The following is a 22,888-nucleotide window of genomic DNA, read 5'->3' as shown; positions in this document are numbered from 1 at the left end:
TCTGAGGCTTACAGTTATAAAAGGCAAGTCTATACTCGCAGAACCAGTAGCTGCAGCAGACAAGACAGTTCCATTGCTCAGCTATTTCTTACTGTCCCATAGCTGGAGCCTTCCAGACTTGTAAAAAGAGGTGGTAGGGAAGGAACGTTTACCTGCGCTTCAGTCATATGTGTACACAGATATGCTTTTTGTTTGTGTCCTTGGCTAAGACATGGATCTGTAAACCATAGCGGATGAACTGCAGATGACACAGTGGACAGCTAGGGACAGCAGTGTCAGAGCCCTGAATGAATTTCAAATTTGCTTTTAATGTCCAGGCTCTCAGTACAAGTTTGTTTCCACAGGCAAGGTCTTCTACATTGCAATCCCTGATCTCCTGTCTCCCTTTCAATATTTTCAACAGCTCTAAGAAATTACCCATTATGGCTAGTTTGCAAGCCACATGAAATTTATTTAATATTAAAATCTTGAGGTCTTGCCAGACTAGAAACATGTTGCAATATCTCACATAGGAGATTTTTCACTCTTTCTTACAATCCTCACATTTCTAGCTCCAGTGATTTTGATTAGACTAATTAAGACTAACAATTAGGCTAATCATTAATTAAGGAAAATTGCATTTCTTGTGATTATGGCTGGCTTATTTTAAGAGGCATGTACTGTGTTTGGAAAACAGTAGAAAAGGAGGAAATACTTTGACAGCAGATTTCTAATGGCAAGACAGATATTGGAAGATTCTCAAGGTTTAAACCCGTGGAAATGTAAAGCCCCGCTGAGACTGGGAGCACTGCAGATGCAAGAGCATCATTATACATTAATAGAAATATATAGAGATAAACAGTAATTGGAAGATCGGGGGTTAGTGTCTCAGGAAAGGTAGCTCAAAGCTGTATGGTCTTTCTTTGCGTATTTGTGCTGATGTTGCTCTTTCTGATTATTTGCAAAAAAAATTTAATCGGTTCATCCGTATCCTTCAAGGGGGAAGGGAGTGTGATTGACAGATTTGACACAAAGGCTCAACAAAAACAAAAACAAAGAAAACTATTTTTGGGGAAAATGCTTTAGAAACATTCTGTGGCTTGTTCACACCAACAGAACAACAATAAATTTCAACGAGTTCCAACAATGACTGTAAAACAGGCTGGGGGAGATGGGAATTTGATAAAGATCTCCACATTTGCCCTTTTTGTTCATAGACTGTTAATGGCAGTTCTGGATGGAATCAATTGCTGAAAATCCCGGATGGATCTAGATGCACAGTCACATTTTCATTATGTCCCCTTGCAAACTCCATTTCTCTGCTCTTCATCCCAACTTTCAAATTACATTGGGTGGCTCAAGCAGGACAGTTGGTTATTTATCTTTTCTTTCTTGCTGCCTAGTTAGACTGTGGCAATAGATAAAAATGTCATTCTTGATTCCAATTGGCAATGTTGCTGAAAAAAACACCATCTTTATCAAGAGCTGGACTTCTATACTTAGAGTGTTTGGTATCCTTCTCTGGGAAGTCCTCAGTGTAGATCTCCTCTCACCCTGTGGTCATTACAGGCCTGGATGGGATCCAGAGGGATTTGGACAGACTGGATCGATGGGCTGAGGTCAACTGCATGAGTTTCAGCAAGGCTAAATGCCAGGTCCTGCACTTGTGTCACAACAACCCCATGCAACGCTACAGCCTCGGGGAAGAGTGGCTGGAAAGTTGCCTGGTGGAAAAAGATCTTGGGGTGTTGGTTGACAGCCGGCTGAACATGAGCGAGCAGTGTCCCAAGGTGGACAAGAAGGCCAATGGCATCCTGGCTTAGATCAGGAATGGTGTGGCCAGCAGGAGTAGGGAGGGGATCGTGCCACTGCACTCGGCACTGGTGAGGCCGCACCTGGAGTACTGTGATCAGTTTTGGGCCCCTCACTACAAGTAAGACATTGAGGTGCTGGAGCATGTCCAGAGAAGGGCAATGAGGCTGGTGAGGGGCCTAGAGAATAAGTCTTACAAGGAGCAGCTGAGGGAGCTGGGGCTGTTTATTCTGGAGAAGAGGAGGCTGAGGGGGAACCTTATTGAACTCTACAACTACCTGAAAGGAGGGTGTAGTGAGGTGGGGGTTAGTCTCTTCTCCCAAGTAACCAGCGATAGGATGAGAGGCAATGGCCTCAAGTTGCGGCAGGGGAGGTTTAGAGTGTAAATAGGAAAAATTTCTCTACTGAAAGAGTGGTCAGGTGTTGGACCAGGCTGCCCAGGGCAGTGGTGGAGTCCCCATCCCTGGAGGAGCTAAAAAACCATGTAGATGTGGCACTTCAGGACATGGTTTAGTAGGCATGGTGGTGTTGGTTTGAGGGTTGAACTTGATGATCTCAGAGGTCTTTTGTAACCTATGATTCTATGATTTTATCAGCATCACACTCTATGTAGAGGAGCACCACGCAGCTACGTCAGCTACGTGCCTGCATGCCCTGGAGCACTTTTCCTTGCCCGTATGAAGCAGTGGGGAATTCACAGTGTGTGTGCAGTATAGTGATACAGCTGTTTTGCTCTCCGTTCCCAGCTTACAGAATTCATGTCAGCCAAAGCACAGTGGACACGCTGTGGAGTCTAAATGAAGGCTATGAAATCGTACCTAGGGGAAAAACAGAACTGAAGGTAAGAAGGCCAGGACTGTGTGAAATGTTTCATAGTGGAAACTTTTTGCTTAAGGAATTTTCATATTAAGCTCTAGTTTGGCATTTATCCACCACTATTGTGCTGGATCCTTTCCAAATTGTCCCCACCAGTTGTTTCAGTGCATGAGGTAATTCTTGAAGGACCATGGGATTGAACAATAAGCTGTATGTGCTGGATCTAAGTATTTAGCACTCTATGATGTAGTCCACCCTTGACAGAAGCCACTACTTTTCACAGTGTTCAAAAGAGACAACACAAAATCATTCAAAGCATCACTTCTCCCCTTACATAGTCAAAAGGCAGAGGTAGGAGCTTTCCTCATCTTAAGCATCTACAATAAGAGGTCTGAATATTGCCCGAGCTCCCTCAAAAATCTTTCATGACAAGTAGAATCATCTAACATGAGTTCATATGTCTGCAAGTAGAGATCTGAGGTAATTTTTCCAGGTGTACTCAATGGAAAGAAAACTTTACATAGTGGAGATAAATTGGCACTTTAGCAAATTATTAACCTGACTTGTTTTCAGGGTCCAGTTTATATAAAGATGAATGTTGCCCTAGAAGTATCTGTTTTCCTGCACTGCTCCTGTCAAGGGTGATTGACTCCGATACAGATGCCTACATTTCATCAGGTGCATCTCACCTTAAAAGCTAAATCATCGGTGGTCAGAGAGGAAGTTATTAGTCTGACAGTTAACCCAGCAACAGCTGTAAAATCTCTCAATTAATGATGTTAGTGCTGCCAAATAAGATCATTAGAGATCATGTGGCTTCTCATTTCTATTAAGCTATGTAGTTTCCATGACCAAGATCAACGAGGATCTTTTGTAGATGACAGTTTGAACAAGGTCTCTTCTTTTGGGATAGTGAAATTCAAATTATCCCTGAACGACTGTGAAGGAGATCTCAAGTTTTCCAGCCATGCTCTGTCTCTGGATATATATGAAGCCTTCAGAAACCCAGTAAAGAAATTACTTATTGAGCAGAAGGTGGTCAGAAAGCTGCTCTTTATCTGGATTTTTGTTTTTGTTTTAGGGTAAAGGAGTAGAAGACACATATTGGCTAGTTGGGAAAAAAGGCTTTCAGAAGCCCTTACCTAAACCTCCTGAAATAAAGGCAGGGTAAGTGTGACTTCATCACTGTTGAGTACATTCATTGAAAGGTCCTTGTCGGAATCCACAGGAAGAATAGCTGTCTTTCTGTGGTACCTGTTTGCAAAGTCTGCATAATTTTCCTTTGGTGACTTACATGTTCAGGCATAGTACTGCGACTCAGAAGTGATGCGGTTTCTTCAACTTCTCTCCTTAATCACAGCTCCCAAGAAGTGGCATGGGAACTTTCTGCTTCTCCCCTACAGTCACTTGGAGATGGAGCGTGAGGGAGTTCCTTCCTGAATCTCCTTCTTACTCTGTGAGCGTATGGGAGATGCATAGATAGGGACATTTTCATAACTCTCATGTCATCAGCGTGTGGGTGACACTCAGATTTTTCTCTCCTTTGATCAAATTCCTGCAGAAAACACCAGGCTCATTCACCACAGAAACATGTTTCTTCCCTTTAGCACTGTTCGTTCAAACAGAACAATAAGGAGACTTTGTGTTGTAAAAATATGGTGCTGTTCTGCAATTAAAGACTTAATGATGTTGCCTCCATGCAAGAGGTGGTGAGCAAAGATTGAACACTTGAAATTCCTCAAGCCATTTTGTGGCTTTGCAATGCCTGACTTTGCAAACGGAGTACTCCCTGTTCACCTGTCACATGCTGTATGCCTGGAAAGGATGTTGTGGTCAGGACATAAAAAACAGGAGTGGGATTTTTTTGACAAGAACAGTGTAGTCACCCACATTAAAGCTAGTCAGCCTTGACTCCCTTTATATTCAGCAAAGAGAAATACACACTCATGGGTCTTATTCGACTTGCCTGCTTGGACGTCTGTATTAGATGATTCGTCCTTGAAAGATGCCTGTTTTATTGACTGAAAAGAGGTCCTACAGTGACTAGCTCAGACACAGATGTCTGACAACAAACAGGGTCTGTTTTTTTCTTGGCTCTGACTTCCCCTGAGCAATCTTGTTCTAAATTTTGCCTCATTTCCTCTTAGTAAAATGAAGACAATTTTTATGTCCCTTTACAGAAAACAGTTAATTACTTTGGCAGGTGCATACAGAGCAGTCCATGTGCTCAGAGCCCTCCCAGAGCTTTCTTGGAGTAACATGGAATTAACAGCATTTTGGGCCATAACTTTTAATTTATTTGGGTGTCCATGAGGAAGAGAAGATAGAAGGTTACTGGAAGATTATTTTGAAAGACAGTATTTCGTAGGCTTGGAGGAATTTTATTGTTGATACTTGATGGAAATGAGCTATTGAGTAATGTCTGTTGATACCAATGATGCATTATTCATGGGAAGTATGAAACTTGGAGGAGCTTTGCCAGATCACAAAGGTGGGTTGGCTTACCATTCAACCAAAGAAGCACCAAGACTTCTACCTTGAGAGTAGGTGCTTAGAAGAGCAACGAGGCTAGTGAATGGTCTAGAGGACAAGTCTTATGAGGAGCAGCTGAAGGAACTGGGGTTATTTAGTCCAGAGACTAAAGGGAGACCTTATTACTCTCTAAGACTACCTGAAAGGAGGTTGTAGTGAGGTGAGTGTTGGTCTCTTCTCCCAAGTAACTAGTGACAGGATGAGAGGAAACAGCCTCAAATTTCATCTGGGGAGGTTTAGATTGGATATTAGGCAAAATTTTATTTACTGAAAGAGTGGTCACACATTGGAATAGGCTGTCCAGGGCAGTGGTGGAGTCCCCATCCCTGGAGGTGTTCAGAAAATGTGTAGATATGGCACTTCAGGGCATGGTTTAGCAGGCATGGTGGTGTTGGTTTGAGGGTTGGACTTGATGATCTTAGAGGTCTTTTCCAATCTTACTGATTCTATGATTCTATGATTCTCACCCTGGCTTTACCATCTAAAAGTCATGTGTTAGATTTCTGTTGATTGTTGAGGTTAATTTCACAGTCCTCAAAGCGCCTGTCCTCTGGTCCTGTGTGCCAAAGTCAGACTTATGCAGGCCCGAGCTGTTTCTATGCATGGATTTTAAATGACAGAAAATACATCAGGTCCAGGGGAACAACAAGAGGAGACAAAAAAATTTCCCACATTCCAAGGATCAGAGGATCTTGAGCATTCTTGAGTAACCTTGGAAGAATCCACCAACAGAACTGCAGAGAGGGAGGCAACCTTCTGCTCTTGTCCCAAGGCCCTGATCTTCACTGTTCTTTTGCAGTTTTTCTGTCCCCATAGATGGTCATACAGAAGTTAAATGAATGTGAAAGTAAACAGAGGAAAAAGCAGAGTTATATCAAACTGAATCTGTCCTAGTGAAGGGTCAAAACAAAAGCTATACCCTGTAGAAGTCAAATGGTGGAAAGAAGTAACTGGATCAAGCAAAGCAAATCTTTGGAGAACTGCCTTGTGCACAGGCTGTGCTGTTATCAAAGACATGTCAGACATGGTGTCTTATTTTTCAGCCTTATCTTGATGGTTCAATTTTATGCTGGTTTATGAGAGGTTGGAAGTTGTTTCTCTGTGATGTCTATATGTTGGCCCATATGGTGGTTTGAAGACACTGCTTGATACACTTCTATAGGAATTTCCTCATCTATAGGCTTTTGTGCTGAGGAAGCAGGTGCTGAGCAAAGTCCTCTTCTAGTCATCTTTTCATTCTGCCCTGAAGCAACTCATCTTCTATTTAGGTCTTCCCTTTCCATGAGGTCTTGCACAACCCAGACCCTCATATCTGGAGAGATCAGTGGGCAGCAGCAGGTTTTCTCCTCCTATTCATAAGAGCAAGGGACACATTCCTCATCATTTCATTTGTCGTGGCTCACTGAAACTAGTGGCCTCCTCTGAGAAATGTGCTCGAGACTCCCAGTCCAGTTTGGCTCGCTGTCTGAGTTCTTGACTTAGACCACCACAGGGAATCACATTCAAGTAATAAACAACAAGGAAGGGGAATTTGCTTCAATGAAGCAAGCTTCAGCTTCCATGTTTCTCACTGCCGTGACAAGTCATAACCCTTGAGTTATGGAGTATTTCAGGCCTTCACTGCAGTGGTTTGTCGAAAAGACAGCAGTTAACATAAAAAAAAGTGCTAACATCCTATTGTTTCCCATGACATAAAACCCATCAGCCAATCAAAGCTGTAAGTACAGTCCTCCTTGTAGAAGAGGCTCCTTGGCAGGAGGAATTCTTGCCATGTGAAGGCAATTTTCCATCTCTGGTATGCAGTCATGAGCAGATCTATGATCAAGTAGCTCATAGAGCTGTTCATATATGTCTAGGGACAAATCAAGCTTCATCATCCTGCTGTGCTTGCAGTAGTCTTGACACCCTAGACCTGGAGAACAGTCCTTGACCTTACAAAGGTGATTTTCTACAGAAGTTAGAAACGAAACTTCAGCAAACTTAAAAATATGGAAGAACATTTAATTATGTGATTGGGTTAATACTAATGGTCCAGTAAATGCCGTGTTAGCAACCACTTCTGGTATTGCTGAAATTGCTGAGAGAATACATCTGATTGTCTAGTTATAAACCTCAAGCCACCACAAAATGACTAACAAAGGAACAATTGTTGCACCTGCATAATTTGAATTTAATTGATATGCATCACCTCTCTGTTTAATCCCAGTTACAGACTTATTGGAGGCATTAGTTGGAACATTCTCATTGATTTCCATTGTCTGCACGAGGCTTTCATACATTTACTGTTGCGTAAGGACGTTCGGATAAATGTAATTTACTCTTGAAATGCTGTGGGTGCGATGGCTCACACAGGATACAAAGCATTTTAATTAAGAAGAAACATAGTTCAATTAAAAGACCTAATATGCTTCTACTACTTCTACCCCTACTTCTATTCCTACTTTGTTCCAACCATGTATAAAATCAAGTTCACTAAAAGGTTATTCTTAAAATTAACCTTACGTGAAGCTGCTCAGGGTCTGTGTAGCTGTTTTCAGAAGTAAAAGCTTACTTGAAATGTCTTGCTTCAACACGCTCTTTTCATGGGATGGTGTGGAGGTTTTGTAGTCCCAGGACACGGGGCAAGTACAAGCTTAATGTCCATATAGTAGTGCTAGTTCCTGGCCCAGAGAATTTTCCTTTTTGAAGGATAACCTCCTTCTTTCTGGGTCAAGTCAAATCTCAGTTTTACCTGCTTTGCATGGGAGTTTTAGGTTAACTTTATATCCCATAGAACAGGGCAGGGAGTTCAATAGGCTCCTTAGTCCATTCCTTGCTCCAAGGCAAATTTCTACACCTTCCCTGGCAGATGTTTCCCTTGTGATGAATATTATTTTTCCTTCTTCCTTGCAGCTTGTTAGGATTTGTACTGCTGCATCTCAGGATCTCGTGGGTTGGGGGTGAATTGTGCAATAGTCACAGAGGGTAGTTTTCTCTGGAAGCTTTCCCTTTCTAACACTATTGTAAATTAGCTACAAAAAGTTAACCAGAGGAAAAAAAAAAAGGATACAGTTCAGCAAAGAAAAATAGAGATCGAGAGTCCTCTCAAGCATTTTTAACCATGAACCCAGTGCCCAGGGAAAGAACATATGAGAGTTTCAGATTTTTATCATCAAACCCAGATCCATTCTCTTGTATGAAACCATTCAGTAGGTCTTCAGTTCAGAAGAGCTGGTAGAGCATCTAATCCACTACCATCCACAATGATATGTACAACCTAACGTGAGAAACCACTAAAATCTGAAGATGCAGCCAGGGACAGGAGGAAGTTTTTGGGCTCTCCTGTCCTCACATACGTGAGGATCAACCCTAGAGAAAGGATCAAGATCCTTGTTTGAAGGTGAAATGTGTGAAAAGCAGTGAAGTATACTCAAAGAATCCATCTCCTAACACCAGATGAGAAACATCTTTTTACGAGCCAGGAAAAAGACATCCTTTAGGATGGCATGGTTTCTTCTTATACCCCATGCAAATCTCTCACTGCTTCATCTATGCTGAGATACCCTGGCAGGATGGGAGACAATCAGCAGAAAGCCTCTGCTGTTGCTGTTGCTGCTGATGTGTCTCTCTGGGCGGAAAAGTGAAAGGATTTCCTTTCAGGGTTCTATTTGAAATTTTTGACTCAATTCACTTTTAAATCAGAAATAAAAAAAGCTTGTGAAGAAAAAATCAGTGAAAAGCTTTTGTTGTCCTTACATAGCTGGAATTATATAACAACATCACCACATTTCCTAAGTAAAATTTACATAACATATACCAAGAGTTACTTGGGGAAATCAAAGCATCCTGTGGCTCATAGGCTTGATCACCCAATTTCAGGACAGATGCTTTTTGCTTCACAATCAGTGCTTTATTTTCAAGTTATTTCTGAACCCCTAATACAACAGCAAAATGAAGAAAAAGGAATATTATGGTCATGGCTATGGCACAATGCAGGTGAGAAAGAAGAATTATTCTCTGAAATGTGATTGAGGAGAGAAAGGGAAAGAAAGCCAGTAACTCGTCTCCCTTTGAACAAGGCTCTCTGACTTGGAATGTGGTTGCTCCAGCTGTTACATTTCAACAAGATCTTTTTGAGCAAGCTGAGGTTTCTGGAAGAACTGACTGGAATATTAGATTAAAGAATTACTGCCGATAGCAAGAAATCCTAAATGCAGTGTTCAGAAGGAAAGCAAAGGCAGCCAGTGGCATTGTTTGGCTGGAAGATGTGATTCAATTCATCGCCCTTTCTTCCGTGGATATTTCTATGAATTTAGGGAAAGCTAGTTCTGAAACTGCTCAGCAGCTGGTTAGCTTTGTGGAATGTATTCTGGTTTGCAGGTATGGCCTCAGGTGTGGCTGAGGTGTGCCCAGATGTGCCTGGATGTGCCCACTAGTTTCTCCTGTCTCACCCAGGCAGGCTGGGAGGTGAAGTTGGAGGTGAAGACCCCTTTGAAGGGTGTTTTTGCAGAGGGACAGAGAGAGAGCAGCAGTCAGCACCTCAACTGCAGGAGAGGCTGTCTAGAGTAGGTCCTGGCTGCAGGAGTTCATTTGAGGGTGTTTCTCCCTGGATCCGCCCATACTTCCCTCATAAAGAGAAGTGGGGGAAGTCTGAACAGGACCCAGCTTGAGTCTAGGAATGTTTTTGTGGTGTTGCACCCACTATATGGGCTGGCCAGGTGATATCTCTATCCCCTCAGAGTACCTTGCTGTCCCTTGTTTCACCTAGATGGGCTTGCTCCTTAAGTAGCAGCCCAAAAGCTCTTATCTGAACAACAGTGCTGAGGGCCAGAAGAGAAGGGTACCGAGAAGAAACCATCTCAGTGCTGCTTTTAACCTCCTCTGCTCCCCAGCCATCCATTTCTGCAATGCTACTAGCCATTTAAACTAAGATAAACCGGAGTACAATGAAACACGCGTTAAAATAAAATAAAGTATCATCTCAGGAACAAGCAACCCCAGAGAAAATCCTGGCTGGTTTCAAGACAAAGGTGTGTAAGGGCACCAGGGCCAGTTGGAGCAGAACCACAGAGCTGAGATGTAATGGGCTGCCCAGGACACCTGCACCTGGCAACACGACACACATTGCTCCAGCATACAGGTTTCTCCAAAGCAGGGATAAAAGAAAGACGAAGGAGGGCAGAAAAGACTATATCTGCATTCATATGGCTCAGGTCTCAAGGCAATTTGTTGCAGTTCCTCTCACCAAAGGGTATACAGTGGACAAGTCAAAAAGATGCTCGGTCTATGGGTCTGAGCCTTTTCCCCTGTAACTGGAAACTAGAAGCTGTGCTGGCTACCTAAGGTTCAAGCCAGGGGCTTGTGTTTCAAATGCTCGGAAAAAATCATTGTAACACACCACATTCAGAAAAGAGAAGGCAAATTTCTTAACTTTCCAGGGAGCTGGGGTGCAGAACCTTGCAGATTTTCTCCTGCTGGCTTCGGAAGCAAGGTGGTATGAAGAGAGGACCTTGGAAGAATAACAGCTGACTTCAGACAGAGAGGTTTTGCGAGAGGTTGGGATGGAGGGTGCAGAATCAGCCCTCTCCAGATGCTCAGACATTAGTGAGTTCAGGAGATGTGTCAGAGCTGTTTGCACTGGATCTTTCTTCTTGTTATTTTGCCGTGGATGAACATCAAGTTATTAAGAAAATAGTTGTTTGATACTTGCATGAACAGTGTTTGGAGGTGCAGCTCAGGCAATCTGATACTGTGCTTGATCCCCAAATACCCTGGTCAGGTCTTCACCTTCTGTGGGTCACAGCCTGCTGCCCTACTATACAGAAACAGGCAGCAACCTCCTTCACTCTGCTGTGGATGAAGTCCTGCTGGGTGGACTCAAAAAACAAGCCCCTTGTGCTTACCCATGCATGGCCGAATTTTGCTACTGCTTGCATAAAGGCTGGAGACAAAGCATTCCTCTTCCCCCTTCAACTGGAGGATATAATCTTATTAGAAGTTATTTACCTCTAGCATAGACACCTTCATCTGAGTTGGTCATCTTGCACAATTTTTAGAGTCAACGCAGTGAAACAGGCACTTCTAGGTGCAGCTCTTCTGCCCCACAGAGGACATCGACTTTGGGATAAACCTCCACTGTGGTCCACCAGTGCCTGCTTCCCTCCACTGGCTCAGAAGAGACCCCAAGATATTTGGCTCAGGTGGAGATATCTCTGTTACAGATAGATAGCTAAATTTCAGAGGTGAATCCCACCTGAGTTGTAGATTCCCAAAAGAAGTCATCCCTCATTCAGCCCATCAGGATTATATCCTCCTGGCTTCCATGTCCTTGGGACCCAGTCCTAAAGGCTCCAGCACTCATGGGAGGGTTTATGAATAAGGAACAATGTTTGTATAAAAAGGAAAGATGTTCCCAGAGTTGAGAATGTAGGTAAGGCATGGAAGGACAGCTTGGTTAGATATCGCCATTTGTAGGACAGAATTGGCAAAAGAGCTGAAACTTGACTCTAGTCTCCCTTGGGAAAGGCTGTTGAATTTGTGCTAAGCTTTCACGGAAGACTGGCTATCTCTATGGACAACAGTTAAATAGGATTTCCATCTGGAAATATGCCCATAGCTTTGAGAGCTGAGAGTTTCTGAAAGCAACACCCCTGGAAGACCAAAAGACACTGAGACAGGAGATGAACTAACCAAAAGCAAGATCTTCACAGAAGTTTTGCTTTGCTTTTCCCTTTGATGAATGAGGGGGATGATTGGAGGAATAATGGAATAATTCTCCCAGGAGACATCTTGTCTAATAGATTCAGGAAACAGCCACGACAGATATCTAGTCTGTGCTCCTCAATCACAGAAGTCATTAATCTTGTCCTGGGAGAAGTGTCTAGGATGTGTCAAGAGCCCTGTGGAAGTGCCTGGCTATCCAGATTAAAAAAGGTGCCTGTCTCAGAGCAGGCACCTAACTTCAGGACACTTAAAATTAAATTAGGTGGCCTCACCCTTTGCTATAAGTCGAGCTGAAGCAATACAAGAGGGGAATAGTAAAATATGAACCAGGCCCAATATTTTATTTTCTTTTTGCACCAGAAGACATTTACCTTTCACACGGTCTCTGTTACGGTCTGTTCTTTATTGCAGATGAAACTGAACTGGTTCTTTCTCTAATGGCCTACATGTTCACTGCAGGTGTAGAGCTCATGGGTTACCCTCGGAAGAAATTGCAGAGTTCAAAAGGAGGAAAGCTGCAAAACTCCTTGGCAAAAAGGCCTAGATCTGAGGTAGTAGCTGTAGGACAGTCCCAACGTAGCTCTGCTATTTAGTGTCTGCTTATGTGTTCTTTGTCTGCCCTTTGCTGGTTTTAGTGTCATGCCTTCTTTTTTTTCCTTTTTTTGGTCAAAAATATGTATTATTCTTTTAAAGTGCCTCATTCAAAAGGTGCTTGGGACAGCAACAAAGCTGTCTCAGGATAGTAGTAGCCTTGTTGGGTGATTTCCTGGCAAATTTATGACCTGTTACCACATTCATTCTTGAAAGACATACAATATTACTGTGTTTACCTGCAATGTATTATCAATCCACTGGATGTCGATGTGCACTGTGCCAGGAAGAGCCCAGTCTATGGTAAACAGAGATAACGCTGGAGTTCAAGCCTGGAAGAATCCAAGTAGCCTAATGCTGCTTTCCTGTAATTGATGTCTCCTGCCTAGTGTGATTCCATATCTCATGACATGAAACAGGATGCAGCTCTGTTGTTCATCACTGTGGCACCTACTGGTACGAGAAAGAAACGGGGATTTAGGGTGATTTGGTTGGAATTCAGAAGTTACATGGAGTATAAAAGCATGGCCTGAGGTGCCTGATCAAATAGGTGCTGCCAGATCAAGGCTGGCATGCATATCCACGCATGCACATAGAGGGTCTGATGTAGGGTGAAAAGGCTGTGTGGTTGTTTTTTTAATAATATCTCTGAGAGCAGCAATAATGCTTCTGCTCAGTGCCTCTGAACTAACTTCTACTTAATTTCCTTTTGATTAGAAAAAGGCAGAGGTGGATGAAGGCCCAGAGTGCCTAGATATAGGCTGGTAACAAACCACTAAGATACACCATATCAAGCTGATAGATTACCCTAAAGACGAAAACTCTATTCAATTTTCTCACAAGAATAGAATCCAACAGAGCACTTCTGGCTGTGTTACTCATTCCCAACCACAACTTTTAAAGATTCAGAGGAAGTTACTAGGCTGCTTTATCTCCCTTAAGAGATTTTTGAATTTTTGTCTGAGGCTCTCCCTATTCTAGTAGCTGGGCAGGAATTCCCTGTTTAAAAAAAGATTTAAATATGGGACAGGCTGTGTAGTGACCTGCATAAGCACTACCATATGTGAACACTCACTGCTAAATATAAGCTCCAAGGCACAGAAGACCTCCCTGATGACCTGCACCTATGAGTGCAAGCTACTCCTCCAAGGGCAGAGGTAAAGAGGATCTCTCATTTGGGATAGCCCTGCTTGACAAAAACTGCACATGTACTGATTGAAAGATATTTAGCATATATGTCACCCAGAGACTGAAGCTTCTGCACTGAAGCAAGGCTGATTAGCAGTACATTATGGAGAACAGCAGATCCTCATTAACCCACTTGGCTCAATTCATGGGAAACAGCAGAAGAATCAATAAGGAGTTTATACCTTTTCAACAGTCCTCGTTCAATCCTTCTTGTGTGCATGAAGCTTTCAAAAGAGGCAATGTCCTCAACAGCCACCTATTCCCATGTGCCTGTTTGGTGGCCTAGAGACACTTCCAGCTAATCTGTCTTAGATGTTTACAATCAAAAAGATCATGCCATCAATAAGCTTGTTTTTCCTTGACAGCAATAAAAGGACACTCTACGAGGATCTCAGATGTAGAGATTTGTAGTCTATTCACCCATTTTACAGTTCCATTACTCTGAGACTGTAAACTGTTAATAGTCTCACAGGGTTCTTGCTGCGATAAGATAGGGATCCCCATCTCAGTACTTTTGGAGTATTCATCTGGCCTGCAGTCTAGAGGAAGGCCAAGACTCTGCTCTTCATGCTCAGGAAGCAAATCCTTTAACTTTGAAAGAGCGACTGTGAACTGTTTTCCTTGGTGGACGCCTGTTTTTGAAGACAAATGATGATTCTTGCTGGATCTTGATAAAAATGTGCAACAAAGCATGAAGAACCCCAAAGTGCACCTCCGGTTATCTGGAGATAAACCTCTTGGCTATACCACTAGTGATCCTTCTACTTTCTGCTAGAGTAGGATATGGGATCTTAACATGGACCTACCAACCCACCATGCAAGTGGGATTCAACCATGGTTGTCAGAGACACTTGTGCAAGGCTGGCAGATGAAACAGCAGCTGAAGACCAAGTAGAATGAACCATAGCATCTCAAATACTGCTAGACAGTATCCTCAGGCAGCTGAATCCCACCTCTATCATCTTACAGTGCTTCTAATATGGAGAAAAGGATTTCTCTCTCCAAGGCCCAGCAGAAAACTGTCCCACAGAGAGGTCGATGACTCCCTGTGATCCCTAGATTGATCTCACTTTAGAGATGAGACTTAGACCCCATGCAAGTCATTCAAATTTCATTATGGAGTTCAAGGGTGTGAGGTTTCACCTCAATGTGATTGGTAGCTGCTGTATTTAGGGAGGGATCCATGGTGTATAAACCTTAGTGTCTCCCGTATTGCTCTTTCCTGAAATTTAGATATATGAGCATAGAAGTAGTGTGTCCTGCATGGACAAAGGACCAGTCTGGGATCACCTAAAAGTATTGAAGCTGAATTTGTAAAGTTATTTCCAGCCCCTATTTTTTTTTCCCTCTGAACTTTGCTTTTCCTTCTGTTCTGACCTCTTGTCCCATGAAGTCAGCTCAGTGACAGGAGATCCTTCAAGGTTCTTTCTTGTTCAGGAAATACAGTAAACACCCAAACCTTTGCATCTTGCTGGCCAAGCCATAGACTAGCAAGGTGTGGCTGACCAGCAGTTAAAATCTGAAAGCTCATTCAGGATGGAGGTTTTGATAAAGAGTCTCTCTGTCTTCAAAGGTGAAACCCACACCTACACAGAAACCCATACAATTACAGCTTACCCCTTCAGCCCCAATGCAGGGAGAATTTCAGATGATTTTGCCTGCATAATCTCTCCAAACATTGAAACAGAACTGCAGAAATAAAACTGTGGCTTCTATTGATTTTTTTTCCCCATCATATTGCTCTTCACTTCCCCCTTTCTTCTACTCTGCATGAGCTACTTCTTCTCTCTTGGTAGGCAGGGACATCTCCCAGCAACATTCTAGAAGGCGTATCTTCTTTGCCCAATATCAGAAAGGGTTTTAAATAAAAGAAGAAAAAAAAAGGCTCGTTTTTTCCCCTTGTTTCCTTAGTGGTTGCAAAAGGTTTGTGATCATCTTTAACAAGGACATCAGCTCTTTCTCATGATGTCCAATGATTGAATTGTCAAGGTGGCAGATGAATCCTGAACCTCATTGTGTTGATACATTTGTGATTGCTTAAGATTAATGATTTTTCCATTAGATTTCTTTCCTGTTTTTTGCCCTTGGTTGCCCTTGGCTGCCCTTAGCTGTCCTTGGTCTCCCGCAGACTGTGATAGTGAAGGGAATATGATGTGCTGAGTTTGAAGGCCCTGGTTCTTCTCTTCTTGCACCCAGACTTAACAGCCAGTCCGCAACAGCAGGTAACCAGACAATCCAACACCATCTGCAGAACTTTAGGTCAAATAATAAATTACCATTCCCTTGAATAATAACAAAAAAGCATTAGATATGCAGTGCTGCAGTACAAGCTCTCAGAGCGGTCAACCCTGCATACCTGGTTGTGGTGCCAGTGCTATTAGTTGACATTGCTACAGTTTTATATATACTTTAAAATATATGTATATACTTTATAGATATCTAATGGATACTTTAAAGACAGGTCATCCTGTGATGTCACTAAAGCCAGTTTCATCACGCTGCATAACTATTCTATATTAATAATTGGTCATTAGTGCAAATAGTCCTTGGGCATAAGAACAATCATTTTCCTCCTTTCATGACCTCATATCTAACATTTTTGTGATCCCTGCTTCATGTAGTCAGTTTTACATATATATCTATTCTAAAGTAATTGCATGTTCATTGTACACGACAACGGTGTATACCATTTAAAACGATATATATATATGTATGTATATACACAACTATTTCTCAACTAGTTCTTTTTAGTATCTATATAATGACAAAGGTGTGTGGGTTAGAATTTGCTTCTCTTCAGTTTATAACAGCTGGAATTATATTTCTATCTATTATACACAATAACTTCAATTTCATGTGACGCTTTACATAGGACAGGACAGCTGCAGAGTTAAGACCTACCTAAAGCCCTGCTATTCACTCAGTTTCTGGCCTTCTAAAAGTCCTTGATGTTTGTTTTGTTTCTGAAACCTCCATGATGTTGTAATAAATCTGTGCCTACGAACAGATAGTAGAATCTGGGCATCATGGACACTTAGAGCATCATAGCAAATGATCCTCTTCAGCTCCATCATATCCATTTAGTGTCCTGGATCTAGATGTAGTCTCTCAGTTAGACCAGCTCTTAAGTCCTGCTACTCAGCAGAGCTTATTTTCTCAGCAACAGTGCCAGTATAAGGCACTGAAATGACACCTGGATCTGAGATGATAGATGTCAGGGCTTTCTAGTTCTCTGCCCATCGCACCTTGGGCTTGGTGAGATCATTGGGCTTCCAGAGCAGCTGTACTTTCAGATTTCTCATTGGTGGCAGCGAATGGCCTCAAACCCAGAGAAACCCAATTGGTTAACAGTGAAACTCTGTTATTACCAGCTAAGGGCTTTATGAGGCTTGTGATGCATAGTTGGGAATGTTTTTCATGAGCAGCTGAAGCCCTCTGGTTGTTTTTACGTAAATGTAATTTACATTTGTAAAGTGAATATCCTTGGATGAAAGCTCTATGTATCCCATTAACCCATGCAACAGCTCCAGTGGTTGTATGGTCTGCTGGGACCACCACATCCCTGCAGTTCTCTACCAACATCCCTCCTTGCCTGATGTTTCTTGATGGCTTTGAGAATGTGTAATGTTTCTGCTTTGTCTGACAGAAAATGAAAAACGAAAAGCTATTCCTTAGCGAGCAAGGTTGCTAACTCCTCTCTTCTTCGTTTTACAGCCACAACTGGTCAGATGCGCTGACCAGGAAACTCAAATCTGTCCTGAATGGCACAAAGCGGACACTGACAAAAGCAACCTTTAAAGAGCTGGGGAGCATGAAGGAGGCTGGAATAAGTATTCAAGAGGATGAAATCTGAGAAAAGCACAGCAAAGAATGAGTAAGGTCAGGACGGACACCTTGAAGCCAACCCAGCAGAGCAGCTCACACCCTCCATTTAATTCCCTTCCAGCCAAAAGCAGTATAATTGATGAAGCCTCTTAGCTCTTGCAGAGGGTGAACCTGAGCAACAGATGAATCCTGACCATCATTCTATGATTCTCTGATTCTATGTTCATCTCTGGTGAAACTGGGTACCAGCTCAGAACTGTGTGTGTGCATTTTTGGCAGGGATCCACTGGGGAGGAAAGTGATGGTGATGGTAGTGCCAGCTCTTCATCAGCATCTGTCACAAAGATGAGCCCAAAGAAAATTTTAGCTAGGTCTGCATGGTGGCACAAACACGTCCAGCTGCACTTGGGCCTGGATACGAACAATAATGCCAAGTGCTAAAATGGTTTAACTGTTTTGCATTAAATCAATTTTGTTCTTATTGTTGTAGAAAACTCTGGTTTCATGAAAATCAATGCAATTCGGAAGAAAATTATTTTGACAACCAAAAAAAATATTTTTTTACTCCCCCACAAGGGAAAATTTTAAATCAAAATGTTTTGTTCCTGTATATCAATTTAAGTTGAAACATTTTCTTTTAATTTGACATTTCAGCTGCAAATGACATTTTAATGCTATTTTCAAACTGAAATGACGGTTTTGAAATGAAACAGTTTGGTGGTATGAATCAATATTTGTTTCCAAATGCCAAAATGTGATTCTACTCAAAATGTCAAAATATGTCATCTTCGCAATTCCAGATCTAATCTGGAAGAACATTCTGTTTTGCTGTAGACACACACACATATAGCATATCTAAAACATTTTATGCTTTTCATCCCAAAGCAGGATGAAAACGGAATGCCAAGATACTGGAAAACTTAGATGCCGAGAATGACATTCTGCAGTTCCTTTAGCTGCGTAATACTAACAAGATATGAATTTTCTTTCCTGCAAACATGGGGCTGAGGGAGTGAAAAGTGCATCACTTCAGCAGTGCAAAGCCTAAAACACATCACTCTTTTTCCTTCCCAATCTCCAAGTGATCTCAAAGGCACTTGTCTTCAACGTAAGCCTCCCAGCAGGTAAAAATACTGTTCTGCAAAGGGCCAGCATTTGGCCTGTAGGCACTTCTCACAGACCACACTCCATCGAGGTCAAAGAATTTTGTTGTTGGCCACTTCTTCTTCTTCAAGGTTTTTTTCTCCTGTTCAACATCTGGCTTCTAACAGACTTCTGGGAATTGTTGTTCTCTCTTCTGCAAGGCTGAAGAGAACAGCAGATATGGTAATTTAATCAATATTACCACCAGAAGGTGCTCACTAAAAACACGGAGACCTTTCTCAGGCTCAGTGTGAACTCTTCTCCTCAGAGCAACAGGATTAGATTTTTATCATTCAGATGATAAATAAGAGTTAACAACCAATTGCCAAACCTTCTCTGATTGTTGCAAATATCTTTAAGAAATGAGGAAACCAGAATCCACAAAGACTAGGAAGTTACTATTTTCATGACTAATTCATAGTAGAAAGTTTAAAACAAATGTACTGTCAGAGTACAAACATCCAAAAAGTAAAAATGGAAGGGAAATGTTTAAATGTTCTTTAATAATGAGATTTCACTGTTGTGGCATCTGGATTTGTAACAGGAGCTTTTGCTTATTTTGTGATAGGAGTTGATATTCCGGGTGGGACAAGCTGGCCCTTGAAAGACATCTGTCTCATACGACAGCTGAGCTGTCAAACAGGGTTTAAGAAAGCTGTCACCTTCTGCACTGCGCTCACCCTCTGCTTCCAACTTCATTCAGGAATAAGTCCTATGGAAGAGACACGAGCCAGGTGGTTCTGTCTAGATATACCTCAATACACAGTTCCAGGGAGGGACATACTCTGGATTGGTCTGTGCAACTGTGAGGTTAAAATGAAACAATTTCTGCATAATTCATGTCATTTTCATTATGTTCCCATATTAAAAACATTGATCAGTGCTGTTCTGTTCCATAATGGGGGTGGGTTACATCAGCCTGACCTTTTGTCTTGGCTAAAGAGGCTTGCAAGGTGTGTCAGGCAGAAGCCACGTCCTCTCTGTGGGGGACAGATGCTCTCTCCTTCTGCTCTTGGCATGGTATTTCCATGCAAGTGAGTGTTGCATAGAGGAGTTATCCCTGGAAAGGCCTAAGTGTAGTCAAGGTTGGCCTCCAAATGCAGAGAAATACCCACAACTATGTGCAAAAGGGGAATCATCTGGCTAACTATAGCCCTGTAAGGTAAGGACAGTCACCCAAACAGGTCATCTATCAGTCAGAGAAGGGAAACAGGCACTTTCCAAGCATGTTTCTGAGGCTCCTACATTTGTATACCTCTGTGTGCTGGGTGTCTCAGCTCCTGTTATAGTTAATGGAGATTGAGTCTAAAAGCCCAAGGAGCCTAATGATTCAGCTGAGCCTAAAATCGGTGCCTACATTCATCTAGCACAGTCACCTCTAAACTTTACTGGCTCTTGCTAAGGTCTCCATTCGAGCAATGGTCCCTGGGTGCACACAGACATATCCAAATGGAGACATCTGTGATACAATTCAGCTGCCTAAATGCAGGTACTTAATGCCATTTAGGATGCTCTAGAGTACCTACAATATCCAGACAGGGTTAACAAATAAGACACCGGACCAGATCCTTTTGCAATGGCAGCTGGAGGGCAGACTGCAGACACTAAGACGTGAAATAATACTCGACAGATGTGTTTAGTGAGATACACCTTTAAAGTTGGGTGTATTCACCCAAAAGTGAAACCCATCCTAGATATCTGCATTCAGATGGATGAGCCATGCCGTAAAAGTACTTGCCATCGACTCTAACAGGAGTTAATCTGATGAGCTCAGGTGGAGAAACCTACTTCACAAATGACTAAAGTCAAGTTGGATGAACCTCACTGACACCACGGGTCTGGAAACTATGTCATTTGGCTCGTCTAGATGTGTTAATTGCCTCTGAAACACTTGTTCTTCCCAGCACATGGGCAAAATGGATGCAAAGGATGATACGTACGAGCAGAAAACATAAAATCTGTGAAGCAACTTGCCCTCTGAAAAACTTCCCATCGATCCATTTAGCTGGCAATGTGACAGTGAGAAGGAGGGACAGTGACCTTCTATTTCTGGTTTATATCAGATTAAAAATTTGTAAATACATGAGAAAGAAACCAATCTTCAATCTACCACTATACATATATTCTCCCTTTCAACACCTACACATATGTACATATATAAACTAATTTTGTGGGTACCCAGTTTTTTACTTCATACTTACACACTAAGAAATAATCTTTCAAGTGTGTGCTTTTGTTAGTCCAAGAAAAGAAAAATTTAAGAAAATGTTGGGCAGCCAAAACCGGAATTTTCCAGCTGAACACCATTTAAGCAAGGGGATTTGAATCTGCTCTTCTGCACACAGTTTTTTCGATTCTTCCTTTAGCCTGTAGTCTTCTAAAATAAACAACATTCTTTGAATTTATTTAAAAAATATAAAATAGTAAATCTGTGGGAAAGAGTAGCAGAGAAGCAAAGTTCTGATCAGTGACGACTTTAGTAATCCCAGGACAATTCTTAATTCTCTTTGAAGACAGTGGTATTTTTTTCCTCTTAATTTCAACAGGAAGAAGCCAAGGACTCATCCTTGAGTGTGATAACCTCTGCTGTTAGAAAGCCATAAAATATATTTATATTTTCCTGTCATTGTCCTGTTTAGACAGGTTTAGGTTTACTCATGAAATTTCTTCACATAGTAACTGTGATTACTGTATCAGGCTCTTTCCTTGTTATTTTGCTCCTAAAACTAGCATTTGGACATTGTAATGAGGAAGATGGAGGCTGGAAGCAGCATATGTGAATTTTCTAGCTCTGCAGCGGACTTCTCAGGTGATTGTGGGCAAGTCACTTTGTGGATTTCTCGGAGAGTGAAGCACACACTCTAGAAGCCACTACCAACAAGAACCTACCATGTGATTGCCAGAGGTTTTACCACTAGTGTTATAGGGTGAATTTTAATGTAATCATTGAAACCTGCTAAGAGCTGTAGAAGATGTATTTATGCACAATACAAACTGTCTGAATATAGTTCGTATTTCATACAGTGTTTTTAACAGTGAATCCATACCAAATGCCAATAAAGATCCTTGGAGACCTATCCCTCCACCTGAAACTCTCGATCTTGCTTGTATATTTGTCTTCAGCTTACTTCTCAGCTTACTTTCCAGCTCTCTCTGCAGATAAGGCAGCTATGGAGACACCTGTTCACATATTCACTCAGTTATTCAAGAATTCAGAGGCAGGTGTCAAAATCATGGAACCATAGAATAGAACCATAGAATCATTAAGATTGGAAAAGACCTCTAAGATCATTAAGTCCAACCGTCAACCCAACACCACCACGCCTGCGAAACCATGCCCTGAAGTCCCATATCTACATTTTTTTTGAACACCCCCATGGATGGTGACTCCATCACTACCCTGGGCAGCCTGGTCCAATCCCTTACAGCTCCTTCAGTAAAGAAATTTTTCCTAATATCCAATCTAAACCTCCCCTAAGCAAGTCAGTAGCAGGACAGTCAGGCAGAGGAGGTATGAGAAGATACAGAAGAACCCAACGAAGGTATGGCGCACCCATGGCATGGATGGGTGTCAAAACAGCTGAGAGAACTTACGTCTGCGGAAGTTTCCCATGGCAAGGGATACTAAAGTGAGGAGGGGGGCAACAGCACTCCCTACAGCACATTTCTGATTGGAAAATGTCAAGATATCTCTCTAGGGTTTGAGACTACAACTGTGTGAAGGCAGGAGTAGGGCTGACGGCAAATCTTCTGCAGCATTACCCCTCTTTGAACTCATGAAACTATATTGTCTCTGTACTGACATCCTCATGCAAAAACATCAGCACGTCTGCCTTCCTGAAGCTCTGGTTATTTACCTTGGTAGAGACATGTCCTTCAGTGGTGGGGTCAGGGACAGCTCCACAGTCAGTACAGCAGGAGTTCTCCCTTCCATGCAACCATCTGTCCTCACACTGGCAATGGATTTTTCTCTTTGTTGAATGCACGGGAGACATCAGGGCAAGCTGCTCCCTTCCGTCCATGCAACCAAGAACATGGTCTGACAAGGTTCTATGCACAGGCAAACCCTTACCTCCCCTTCATCTACCTACTCACACACTGTAACAGTGGTCAGCAGCTGGGTGCAAGTCCATGGGCGTCATTCGTGAAGGTGGGCTAAGGATTTCCTACTGTTGTAGCCACACATCCTTGCATTCCCCTTCAGTCAGGACAAAAAGACCTAGTGCGACTCTCGTCTCTGAGCTCATTTGTATTAAAAATAATTGTTTGAATAAAAGAATAGGTGGGAGAAGGCAGAGGA

General features: G+C 42.3%; 1 protein-coding gene across 1 annotated transcript in view; it reads left to right on the top strand.

Moving 5' to 3' along the window:
• GUCY2F (guanylate cyclase 2F, retinal) overlaps window positions 1-17,473 on the top strand; it is a 48,691-nt gene extending 31,218 nt beyond the window's left edge. The window contains exons 16-18 of the mRNA XM_009931043.2: window positions 2,538-2,632; window positions 3,689-3,774; window positions 17,335-17,473. Of these exons, the coding sequence (XP_009929345.1) occupies window positions 2,538-2,632; window positions 3,689-3,774; window positions 17,335-17,473 (320 nt within the window). The remainder of the gene's footprint in view (window positions 1-2,537; window positions 2,633-3,688; window positions 3,775-17,334) is intronic.
• Window positions 17,474-22,888: the final 5,415 nt, after the last annotated feature.

This window comes from Opisthocomus hoazin, chromosome 1 (assembly GCF_030867145.1).
Source record: "Opisthocomus hoazin isolate bOpiHoa1 chromosome 1, bOpiHoa1.hap1, whole genome shotgun sequence".
Classification (NCBI taxonomy): Eukaryota; Metazoa; Chordata; class Aves; order Opisthocomiformes; family Opisthocomidae; genus Opisthocomus; species Opisthocomus hoazin.
The sequence above is the reverse complement of the archived record's forward strand: the minus strand, read 5'-3'. Positions and strand labels throughout refer to the sequence as shown.